The sequence below is a fragment of the Sus scrofa genome, chromosome 7 (genome assembly GCF_054392235.1).
Source record: "Sus scrofa isolate SSC_HxYL_T2T_F1_AM1 chromosome 7, Sscrofa_HxYL_maternal_Yorkshire_Landrace_v2.0, whole genome shotgun sequence".
In the NCBI taxonomy this organism is placed as follows: Eukaryota; Metazoa; Chordata; class Mammalia; order Artiodactyla; family Suidae; genus Sus; species Sus scrofa.
The window spans coordinates 111,711,192-111,723,895 of record NC_139389.1 but is presented as its reverse complement, the minus strand read 5'-3'; the positions used below and the strand labels follow the sequence as shown (position 1 = coordinate 111,723,895).

The window sequence follows — 12,704 nt, the reverse complement described above, 5'->3', positions numbered from 1 at the left end:
TAATTTTCTGTTGCTGAGGTTTGGGATTTTTTTCTGGGTCTCAACATTTACCTGTTTTGAGGAGAGTTCCAGTAGATATAACCTTTCTTAATTAAGTTTTCTATATTAGAATTGTCTATATTGGCTTATCTGCAATTAAAACAACTTTAATTTACAATCTCCATGTAATAGAAGGCTCCTTGGAGGCAGGGCTAGATATTTTATCCATTCATTCATTCATCAAACATTTATCGGGCACTTACCATGGGCAAGGCACCATGGTAGGTTCTGAGAACACAAAGATAATTAGACAATGCCCTGAATTCGAGGAGGTTGCTCTTTGTCTAGTTTGGGTATAAATGTATTCAATCATTCATTTATTTAACAAATAGTTCATTTATTCAACTAATCATCACTAGCATTTATTGAATCATGCAGTAGGTCCTGATACTAAATGTCTTCCCCCTCCCTTTTTTTCCTTTTCTTTTTTAGGGTCACACCTGCATCATATGGAAGTTCCCAGGCTATGGGTTGAATTGAAGCTGCAGCTGCGGGCCTACACCACAGCCACAGTAAAGCCAGAACTGAGCTGCATCTGTGAGCTATACCACAGTTCACAGCAACGCCAGATCCTTAACCCACTGAGTGAGGCCAAGGATCGAACCCTCATCCTCACGGATTCTAGTTGGCTTTGTTGCCGCTAAGCCACAATGGGAACTCCTGCTTTCCTTATTTAATTCTTACAACAATTCTATAAGATATGTGCAAATTTACAGATGAAGGAACTGAGTCATAGAGAGGTTAGGCAGCTTTGCCAAAGTCCCAAGGCTTCTAAGTGCTAGAGATGGGTCTCCAATCCTGTCTGACTACAGAGCTCTTGCTTCTAATATTGTGTAACCTCCTTCTCAAAAATAAAGAATCCCAAAGCCATGTGTCATATGCTTACAAAGGTGTGTATAAAGTTCACAAAGAAGAAAGTGACTAATTTTGTGGGGAGGCTGGAGTTCAAGAAAGGTCTCACAGCCAAGGAGATTTGAGCAATCTTGAACGAAGAGAATAGTTGTGATGCTGGTGCCAAGCACAGAACTTTGCATATGAACTCAGTAAAATGATGATAAGGCCGCTCGTGCCCCTGGAAGGAGCTGTTTTCCTGTTTACAAGGAGCCTGGGGTGTTTCCCACTGCCTTCTGAGGCATCCCTTTTGTAATCTAGCAATGGTGTGCAAGATCATCAGATCATTTGTGTATTATATCATTGGTGCTCACAAAAGCCTTGTGAGGTAAGTAGTACAGGTATTAGCTTCATAAGAAGGGTGAGGAAACCAAGGCTGATATTACATGACTGTACAAAACTATACATGAGTAAGTGGCAGAACAAGACAAGGACCCTGATGTCCTACCCTCTGGAGGGAGGGATTAGCTATCAGGATTCCTTAATCCAGCTGGGCTCCTTAACTCCTGCTCTCTAGTCCAAAGCTGCTCTTCCTAGCCTCTGTACCTGAGCTTCTGAAGGGTCCCTCTCTCAGGGACACCTGCCCCTTCCTTCTACTTTCCAGCTCTCCAAATCATGCTCATCCTTCAAGGTCAAGCTCATTCTACACCTTCCTCCCAAGATGTCTCCAAGTTCATTCAGCCCACCATCTAAGCCCCAATTAAATCAATTTGTCAGTGCCAGCCTTCCTCATCAGAACTCTTGCTACCTAGTCAATCCCGCTTGGGTCAGCCTTTTATTGTTGTTTATATATGTTCATCTTCTCTTATTGTATGTGAGAGGCAAACCATATGCTTCTTTTTAGCATCCTAGGTCTATCTCAAAATTGCATTCTTTGAGATCATGGTGTTTGTCGATTCAAAGAGGATGTCTGCTCTGCCTACCTGCTGTTAGGTTGTTCAGCAACTGAATCATAAAAACTGATAACTTGTCAACCCCCTTTCTAAAGCTCCTAGGGGGTGGGGGAGGAATGCAGGCGAAAGGGTCCATTGAGCAATTAATAATAATTAACACTTAGAAATGTTTACTAATTGCTAGGTCCCGTACAAAATACACAGCATGTATTAACTCATTAAATCCTCAGGACAATTACCATTATCTCCATTGAACAGATGAAGACAAATAGAGGTCACTTAGCTAGTAAGTGGCACAAGCCAGGATTCAAATCCAGACTGACTCTTATTCCATATTCTTAAATGTGACACTAAATTCTTTATGGGTAACCAAAAGTTTGCTTGCTATAATGTAGATCCATTTCCTTATTTTTTAATAACTAAATATAGTTATATATAGAACTAAAAGGGTGAATAATATATATATTATGCTTCTGGTATGGGCCACATATGTGACAGATGCACAATGCCTTATTAATATAATTCTTGCAATGTCTATGAAGCAGGAAGTATTAACTCCATTTTAAAGGATTTGGCTCCCAAAGTGGTTAAATACTCAAGGTTTAGCTTCCGGTTACTGGCAGAGCTGGAATAAGGCCAGTTTCTTGACTTTCAAGGAAGTGTTCTTTTAAGGAAATTGTACAGAAACCCTGATAGGGACAGATGCGAAGGGCAAAGAGACATTTGAGTTATTACTTAAAAAATGTATTAATGTACAGCGGTTACTGAAGAATGGTGAGGGAATATCAAAAAGTGCATTCTATAAAAACACAGAAGAATTCGCAAATTAAATAAAAAAGCCCTGTCTCAGGCTGGGATTCAAACCCGAGAACTTCCCCGGAGGCAAGGGCAGAGAGGGCCGTGTCCTGGCACTGACCTGCCCTGAAGAAGAGGGAACCTGCTCTAAACACTCGGGCTCAGCGGGGATGTCAGGTTGAAGGGCCCCTATGGAACACACCCTCGACACCTGCCAGCCGCTTTATTCTCGCCGGTGATTGGCCAGACAGGAATCCGGGGTCCGCCTCCGCCTCCTCGATTGGCCAGCGGTCCTCAGGCTCACCACCCTCCCGCGCTCCCCGCCCAGTCTCCCGCTCCCGGGCTCGGTCTAGGGCGAGTCGCAGCCTGGGAGGGAACGGGCCCCGCCCCCACGTGACGGCCCGGCAGGGAATTGGCTGCGGCGTGCAGCCATTTCCGGTTTCGGGGTGGTGGGAGGGGTGCGGAGCGGGACTTGGAGCCGCCACTGCTTTGCCCGCCGCGTACAGATCCTTCCTCGCGCTTGGTGCTGCTGGGATGATGCGGTCGGGTCCCGAAGGCTGCTGCCGTCGCCCGGTGCGGGCGAACGGCTGCGTGGCGAACGGGGAGGTGCGGAACGGGTACGTGAGGAGCAGCGCCGCTGCCGCCGCAGCCGCTGCCGGCCAGGTACGTGGGACCAGGCGGCCGGGCCGGGGGCGGTGGGTGGGGACACCGCGAGCTGCCCCGTGCGGAGAGGTGCCCCGGCCGGGCGAGGTCGCGGTGACCCTCAGCGGGAGCGGGCGCTGCTCAGGTGTGCTAGCGGCCGTGTCCTGGCACTGACCGGGCCTGCCCCGGGCCGGAAGGCTCAAGGGCGGCGCAGGGGCTCTCCTATCTCTCAGCGCCTGAGGTCTTCCTCTCCGCCCTAGGGAGGTTTGGGCTCTGCTTCCTCTACCCAATCCCGCCAGAAGTGGGGCCGTCCCCCAGGAGAAGCAGGGAGTGCTTTCTCCGACACCGGGAGGATCCACTCGTGGGCTGTAGATTTTTTTCTCCCAAGACTCCCTTCTATGCCCTTCAGGTAGTTGCTTCCTCCTAGAGCCATGAAGCCCTCAAGGGAAAACCTCGTTTAGGGTCCTTGGGAGGCAGAGAAAGTTAGGAGGTGGTACCGGGCGGAAACACACCCTGTCTTCTCCTACCACGTAACTACCCTCTTCTACAAGCAGGACGTTCAACCACCAATCTGCCCTTGAACCCGGGCCAGTGCCTCAAAAGCATTATGATCTTGGCCCGAGGTGAGAGCCCATCCTGGGGACCAGGTGGTCCTTTTTGACCCTTTGAGCAAGAGCGCCGTCACGCAAGGGGATTGTTTAGCCTGATGGCGACTTGTGATGAATCTTTCTGTTAATTAACCAAGGCTGAATCACCAACGAAATCCAAGCTGTTCTGAAATATTTTGAAAAGTTCTGACTTCAAGGCAATCATTACCAACTTTCCACTTCTCTGGACTGACAGTTATTTTGTTGAAATGGTTTTTAAAGACGAGGTGGTTAAAAAGATGGAAGATCAGTGTTGGTGGAAAGGAGGGTATGAAATTTGCAATTGACTTTAACACTTATAAAGAGCTCTCTCAGATATTAAGGAAATCATTTTTTTCAAAAGTAATCTGTTCCCCATAGCAGGAAGTGTAACTGTTGTACTAGAATTTGGCATTACCATAAGTATCTGGCAGCCTCCTCCCTCAGTCATACCTCAGGAGGTATGATAGATACTGTTTGGTGTGAAACAAAAAAATAGAGCATTTCTCCCGATCTTGTTGAGATATGAAGACCATAAGAGTTGAAGGGAAATACAAGAAAGAGACTTGACCTCCTTTGAAGTTGTAAGGCGTGAGGCAGTGTGATACACAACTTCGGGACATTTATTTTCATTTTTGAAGAGATAATAGCGTGAGACAGGAAGTGATAAGAATCAGCTCATTATAAGCCATGGGAGAAGTTGTTTTCCTAGCAACGTAAATGGCTAATAAGACAGAATTGTTGTGGTAGACACTGTAAGAGGGAAACCTAACGGTGTCAGAAAATGCAATGCAGGCCAGTACATAGGTTACGATTCTTAAGAGGGAAAAGGGAATCAAGAGAAAGGTGTTCATGCACTAGAGGTACTTCACGTTTAAATGCTCTTTTCACTTAACATACTTATGTTCTGAGTTGGTAAATCAGACTCCTCCCTCCCATAATCCTGAACAGTTTTTTTAGTGGGCAGGACATTTCTTCAGAGATGGCTGACTGATAAGATGAAGAAATAGCAGGTGGCTAAAATGAACTTTAAAAATCTATGTAACTGGAAAATCTAACTTTTTAAAATAAATGTTAGTGAAAATTTTCACTCAAGGCCATTTGGAAGAATGGTCTGGTGGAATGTCCTAAAGAATGTTTAGGGCTGCAGCATCTCTTCTAGAAAACCATTTCTCAAACGTCTTTTTAAAACAAAGACTTTAGGTATGTGGCTTTGTACACTAATGCGAGGAATGTAGTCTGTGGGGGTATTTCCCCCCCCCTTCTTTTTTTCTTTTTGCTTTTTAGGGCCCTACCCACAGCATATGAAAGTTTCTAGGCTAGGGGTTGAATAGGAGCTACAGCTGCCGGCCTACACCACAGCCACAGCACTGCCAGATCTGAGCCAGGTCTGTCACCTACACCACGATAATGCCGGATCCTTAACCTAATGAGCGAGGCCAAGGATCAAACCAGCAACCTCATGGATTCTACTCAGGTTCGTTAAACACAGCCACGAAGGGAACTCCTCCCTCCTTCTTTTTTCTTAAGCAAAAGAAACTTCATCAATGCAAGAATATCTTAAAAATATTTTTTAAAGTTGTTTTTGTCTTAATTAAGATGATGTGCTAGTGTTCCAAGCTCTATTTTTTTTCCCCCAGTTTCTGAGGGAAATGTTGCCAGTTATGCCATAAAAATACACGTATGATGTTAAGTGCACAGGTGTGTGTACTTTTACTAAAACAGTGTAAAGTGGTTTTTAAACCTGAGATACAAGTTTTTCCTCACATATTCCACCACTTGTATTTTAATGAATAGGAGAGAAATTAGAAACTTCTAAGATCCCTCTATGGCCTCAAGAGCCTATATTTCTGTGTTTGAAGGGGTGAATGTATGTTTGCCTCTTTGTTGGATTTGGGTTTAGAGTTTGAGTGAATAGATTATGTGGTAGATGGGGCATTATGGAACAGTCAGACATTACTGCTTGGTTTTGTTTTCTGCAGATTTTGACCCAAATTTTTGTATTGTGTTAAAATATACATAACATGAAATGTACCATCCAAACCTTTTTTTTTTTTTTTTTTAATTTTTAGGGCTGTATCTGTGGCATATGGAAGTTCCCAGGCTAGGGGTCAGATAGGAGCTGTAGCTGCCAGCCTACACCACAGCCACAACAACACCAGATCCTAGCTGAGTCTGCGGCCTATAGCTCAGCTCATGGCAACACTGGATCCATAACCCCCATAATTCTATTATATTATTCAGCTGTTGTGAATAATGTCACTTTTTTTTTTTTTTTTTTGGTCTTTTCTAGGGCCGCTCCCTCGGCATATGGGGGTTCCCAGGCTCGGGGTCTAATCGGAGCTGTAGCCACCGGCCTACGCCAGAGCCACAGCAACATGGGATCCGAGCCGCATCTGTGACCTACACCACAGCTCACGGCAACGCTGGGTCCTTAACCCACTGAGCGAGGGCAGGGATTGAACCTGAAACCTCATGGTTCCTAGTCGGATTCGTTAACCACTGCTCCACGACGGGAACTCCTAATGTCACTCTTAACATGGGTGTACAAATGCTTGTTAGATCCTGCTTTCAGTGCTTTTGGGTATATACCTTGAAGTGGGATTGCTGGATCATATAGTAATTCTATTTTTGACGAACCCCCGTAGTGTTTTACACAGTTACATGTCCATCAGCAGTGCATGAGGGTTCAAATTTCTCCACATCCTCACCAACACTTGTTATTTGCTACATCCCTTGAAATTTCCTAGTAATAGAAACATTTCTTTGTTCTAATGTCCTGATGCTTGGTGGGCTCCTGGATGGGAGTCCACTTGGTCACCAGAGAGATGAAGCTATGATTAGAAGCTTGGAATTCTCCACCCCACCCCATCACCCATTCTCCAGAGGGAAAGAGGCTGGAAATAGATAGATCATGCTTATGTGATGAAGTCGCCATAAAAATCCCCAGAGTACTGGGTTCAGAGCGCTTCTGGGTTGCTGAACACATGGAAGTGCTGGGAGAGTGGGCACACCAGGGAGCTCCGTGCCTCTTCCCCTGGACCTGGCTCTACATATCTTCCATCTGGGTCCCTTATCATATCTTTCTGTAATAAACTGGGATACAGTAAGCAAACAGTTTTCCTGAGTTCTGTGAGCTGGTCCAGCAAATTAATCGAACCTGAGGAGGGGTTCACAGGAACCTCCCCAACTGGTCAGAAGCACTGGTAACAACCTGGACTTGAGATTGGCATCTGAGGTTGGAGTGGAGACAGTCTAATGAGACTGAACCCTTAACCTCTTTGATTTGATGCTCTCTCCAGGTAGATATTAAAGGTGAGTTAAATTGTAGAATACCCAGCTGATATCACAGTACTGCTTGGTGACGTGTAAAGTCTCCCACCCCCATGCCCACACCTGCGGTTAGAGGTGTTGGTGGTGGTGGAGTTTCTGTCGTGGCGCAGTGGTTAACGAATCCGACTAGGATCCATGAGGTTGTGGGTTCGGTCCCTGCCCTTGCTCAGTGGGTTAATGATCCGGCATTGCCCTGAGCTGTGGTGTAGGTTGCAGACACGGCTCGGATTCTGAGTTGCTGTGGCTCTGGCGTAGGCCGGTGGCTACAGCTCCGATTCGACCCCTAGCCTGGGAGCCTCCATATGCCGCAGGAGCGGCCCAAGAAATAGCTAAAAAGACCAAAAAAAAAAAAAAAAAAAGAAGTGTTGGTGGTGTAGTAGTATGAGAGTAAAGGAGAGACATAGGAGAGTTGGGTTTTTTCCTTTAGGATAGCCATCCTTAAGGGTATAGACATTGCTGGCTTTTTTTTTTTTTTTGCTTTTTAGGGCTGCACCTGAAGCATATAGAAGTTCCCAGGCTAGGGGTCGAATTGGAGCTACAGCTCCCAGCCTACACCACAGCCACAGCAACGCCAGATCCTTAACCCACTGAGTGAGGCCGGAGATTGAACCCGCATCCTCAAGGATACTGGTTGGTTTTGTAACCTGCTGACCCACAATGGGAACTTCTGTTGCTGGTTTTGGTTTTTTGTGTTTTTTTTTTTTTTTTTTGTCTTTTGAGGGCCACACCCGCGGCACATGGATGTTCTCAGGCTAGGGGCCAAATCAGAGCTGTAGCTGCTGGCCTTTGCCACAGCCACAGCCACAGCAAAGCCAGATCCAAGCCGAGTCTACGACCTATACCACAGCTCACGGCAACATCGGATCTTTAACCCACTGAGCAAGGCCAGGGATCGAACCCCTAGCCTCATGGTTCCTAGTCCATTTGTTTCCGCTGTGCCACGATGGGAACTCCCCGTTGCTGTTTTTCAATGATGATGATAAATGGAGTTTTCACAGGGAAGAGGAGAAGTAATTTTCCTCCCTGACATTCAGAGGAGTGAGGGAAGAGGATCAGCCTTTTTTGAAAAGGCAAAGAGTGGCAGTTAGCACTGAAAGAGAATTGGAAGCTTTTGGCAGAATTAGAGCTGGAAGGACCCCATAGGGGTTTATGTAATTCAGTTCCTTTATCTCTGTGTAGGACTTTATTAAAACTACTCTTGATAGATGATTCTATCCTATTTTTAAAGACCTCTAGAGGCTTTGCAGGAAATTTTCTAAGCAATGATTTGGAGTAGTCAGTGATCCTAATTACCAAGAGTTTCTTACCTTGGATTTAACATTTGATTAAATAAATGCCATATTTTGGTTCCATCTGAAATATAATACTTTTGGTTTCTACTTTTGAAACCTCTTATTAACAGCACTTTTTTTGTCATCCATTTCTTTATAGACTTTTGAGATTTATTTACACATTTAACCTGCCTTAACAAATACAGAAGAAAAATATTATCTGTCTTTGAGAGAGTTTGAACCTAAGTTTCTTCCTTTTAGGAATAGGTTTAATGAGATATTAGAAGGATGACAGCCTTCTAGCTGCCAGAATAAGTAAGAGTCTGTTTTAAGGAGTAACGGAGTAATAACGGGGCATAAGTTACATTCCTATTTAAATAGTAAGTAAAGTGAATAAACAGTGTTGGTCTTGCTACTTAGAAGAAGACAAATGAATAACTAATGAAACTTAGTTTACTAAGTAGCTACTAGCTTTTGTTTCCACTGAGAAGAAACAGTACCTTGGAAAAGGAGAAGTTGGTTATGACACAGGAACAGGAGGAGTAGCTAGAATGGCCAGAGTACCTGTTCGGGTTTCGCAAGGCCTGATGAGACATCTGAAGGCCTCAAAGCTTTGCAAAAATAATATTGTAACTGTGCATAACTTGCAGGAGTATATTTTTGTTTCAAATGCTTTTTGTTCCAAGAGGAAGAATATTTCAGGTCTTGGTAGCTGGATCTGAAAAATTCCAAAGTCGTTTGAGGTACTCAGAAATTCTCTTTAATAAAAATTCTTGTGAAATGAGATGGGTATTTAATATATAGATCACTGTATTCTTAATACAGTTTTGTTTTGTTTTGTTTTTTTCTTTTTTGGCTGTCCTGTGGCACATGGAGTTCCTGAGCCAGGGATCAGATCTGAGCCGCAGTTGCTAGCTCAACTGCAGCTGCAGTGGATCCTTAACCCACTGGGCCAGGCTGGGGATCAGACCTGCATCCCAGTGCTCCCAAGGTGCCGATCCCATTGCGCCACAGTGGAAACTCCTTAATGTGGTGTTTTAGAACTTGGATTTTCAGGGAAGGCAGACTTGCCTACTTTTTAAGATTGGCCTAGGTGCCCTAGAAACATCATAGTGTGTGGTTAATTAGTTGTGATTCAGTTAGATTCCATTTTTGAAAGAAAGAAGCAGTGTTTATTGACAGAATAGGCAATTGAGAGGGATGGGTAGAGGCTATGTTTGCATTCTGAGTGGGTGTGCCTTACTTAACTAAATACGTGGTCTATGGCCTCAGAAGTCTGTTGCTTTGTGAATAACTTCTAAGAAACCTTCCATAATGTGTAATTTGTGACCGATTAAGAAAGTAATAAGCCTTTTGCCCTTGACTGATTTAAGCTCAGAAAATTTATCTTAGAGTTTGTTGTCTTTAAGACCACCTTCAAGACCATTGTGAAGGTAACGGTGGTGGTTTTTCCTTATGTTTTAAAATAATTTTTGCTTCTGATTGTAGAAATAATACATATGTACTCTAAGACCTTAAAGGATGGGGATATCCCCTGTGTTGGGGCCTTATTTTTTAATGTGATCTATAAAATCAGTCTGTTGTTTTCTGATATTTTCCAAGTACAGTGAAAAATGCAATTTTGGAGTTCCCATCTTGGCTCAGTGGAAACAAATCTGACTAGCATCCATAAGGACGCAGGTTCGATCCCTGGCTTCACTCAGTGGGTTAAGGATCTGATGTTGCCCTTAGCTGTGGTGTAGGTTGCAGATGTGGCTTGGATTTGGCATTGCTGTGACTGTGGCGTAGGCCAGCAGCTACAGCTCTGATTCAACCCCTAGCCTGGGAACCTCCATGTGCCGTGGGTATAGCCCTAAAAAAAAAAAAAAAAAAAACAACAAAAAAAGACAAATGCAGTTTTACTGAGACTATGGGTGTGATCCAGCCTTACTCCAAATAATACATATTGAGGTTGGGGAAAATATCAAAAATGTTTGCAATTTGGAAAGATTTGGAACTTTAGTACAGATAAATACTGACTTGTCAAATGTGATGGTTTTGAATTATTCTAAATAAGCCTCTTACTGCCTAATACCCCTTCAGCAAACATCCAAGATTTTACTACTTGCATTGTGCCTCGTATGTAATAGGAACTTGGGAAATCTTCGTTGAAGGAACGAATGGGTGGTAGTAGAAGCCATGGGAGCTGGTAAAGTAGATAGAGGAGGGCATTAAGCAAGAAGAAGAGGCACTGAGGATGTAATATTGAGGCATCACAACGCTTTTGGGAGAAGACACATACAAACTCACATGCACGGCTGAAGAAGGCTGAATGGAGAAGAACAGAAGTGTTGGGAAGGGGTATAGAAAGCCCGAGGAAGTGGAGGGTGGTTCCTTAAGGAGGGGCCAGCAACATCTTGGTGCTGAGAAAACAAGGATGGTAATGCTAATTGGTACCGGATACTGTGGCCAGCACCTGCAGCTTCTTTACCTATCTAATCTGAACAAGAGCCTGATTTTACCAGTAAGACTGAATTCCAGACAGTTTAAATAACTAGCCCTTAGTAAGTTGATAGAGCCTGGGCTGTGTTGTTGTGTTCAGGTTTGTCTTTATTATGTCACTGGATTTGGCAGTTCAGAACTTACTGGTAATTTTTGAGGAGTCTAAATTAGATATCAGGGATGACAATAGAGTTCTTATCTTGAGAGCTGATTTCAGAAGCTTATCTTTTCTTGGAAATTTACTGAAATGTACTAGCCTCTTGGTCCTGCCTACCACACATACTAGAGAGAACAGTTTGGAGCTTTATGTCCATTACACAGACTATGCCACACTGAACCTATATTTCCAGAAGGGTCCTCTTTTTTTTTTTTTTTGGCAAGCAAATTTTGGGAAGTAGGAAGTCCACATTTTTTCTTGCAATCAGGATCAATTCCTGAAGTTCTGTTGGTAAGTATCTCACATGGAACGGACTGAGAAGTGCTTCCAAAGCTAGCTGTAAGGCAGACCTCTTTCTGGCCTTACATATTCCTGCTGAAAACGCACACATGCAGACCTGCAGGTATACATGCCCTGGACTCTCGGCCAGCGGCAGCCTGTGCACTCTGGGCTGTGATGTTCTGCAGAGGCGTTCTTATCATCACTTGCCACCCACAGCTCTGGAGCACTTTCCTATGTCTAGATAAGCATCAAGGTATGACAGACAACTGTGACAGTCAGGAGATCTGAGTACAGGTGCATCTCTGCCACACACTGTGCGTCTTCTCCTGAGCTCTCTTCCAGCTCTAACATGTTCTGGGCCTGCAACCCCGTGCCCTCCACGCTGGTCTCGTAGTGGACGTGAACTGGAAAGGCACCTCGGTTCATGCAGGTTGCTCTTCTCTGGGAATGCTCCCTGATACCAGGGGTGGGCCCTGGTGGTCGCATCTGTGTGACCCATTTCCTGGGTCATAACTGATTGGCACAGGGGTAAGCACCTATACCAAAATGAACCCAACAGCACTTTCTTGTGGGGATTTAAAATTTCATGGGGAAGGAGTCTGAAGGGCCCTGGAATGGTCCATAAATTCCCATTGCAGAGATCCCAAGCATTGTGCTATTTCCTGCCTTTTTGCCTTTTCTGAATTATTCATCAGTTCCTCCCACTCTCTCGTTTTTCTTTTGTATACCTATCATCCTTACAATAAATCACATTTTTGTTTAGCTTGAGTCAGTTGTTAATAATCTAAAGAAATTTAACAGATACAGAGTCTATGGGTTTTTTAATTAATGAATTTTATTACATTTATAGGTGTACAGCAGTCATCACAACCAAACTTTATAGCATTTCCATCCCAAACCCTCAGTGCATACCCCGCACCCCCCAACCTGTCTCCTTTGGAAACCATAAGTTTTGCAAAAGAGTCTGTGAGTCAGTATCTGTTCTGCAAAGAAGTTCACTGTGTCCTTTTTTTAGATTCCACATGTAAGTGATAGCATTTGATGTTGGTGTCTCATTGTCTGACTGACTTCACTTAGCATGATAATTTCTAGGTCCATCCATGTTGCTGCAAATGCCGTTATTTCTTTCCTTTTATTGGCTGAGTAATATTCCACTGTGTATATGTACCACATCTTCTTGATCCACGCCTCTGTCGATGGACATTTAGGTTGTTTCCATGTCTTGGCTATTGCAAATAGTGCTGCAGTGAACACTGGAGTACATGTATGTGTCTTTGCGAGTCATGGTTTTCTC

At 44.2% G+C, this 12,704-nt stretch overlaps 1 protein-coding gene across 2 annotated transcripts in view; it reads left to right on the top strand.

Annotated features, from left to right (window-relative positions):
- Positions 1–3,071: 3,071 nt before the first annotated feature.
- SPTLC2 (serine palmitoyltransferase long chain base subunit 2) overlaps positions 3,072–12,704 on the top strand; it is a 95,087-nt gene continuing 85,454 nt past the window's right edge. For both annotated transcript variants that reach the window (XR_014811226.1, XM_021099554.2), the window contains exon 1: positions 3,072–3,281. Coding sequence is in view for 1 of the 2 variants with exons in the window: in XM_021099554.2 (XP_020955213.1) it covers positions 3,153–3,281 (129 nt within the window). In the remaining variant the exon portion in view is untranslated. The remainder of the gene's footprint in view (positions 3,282–12,704) is intronic.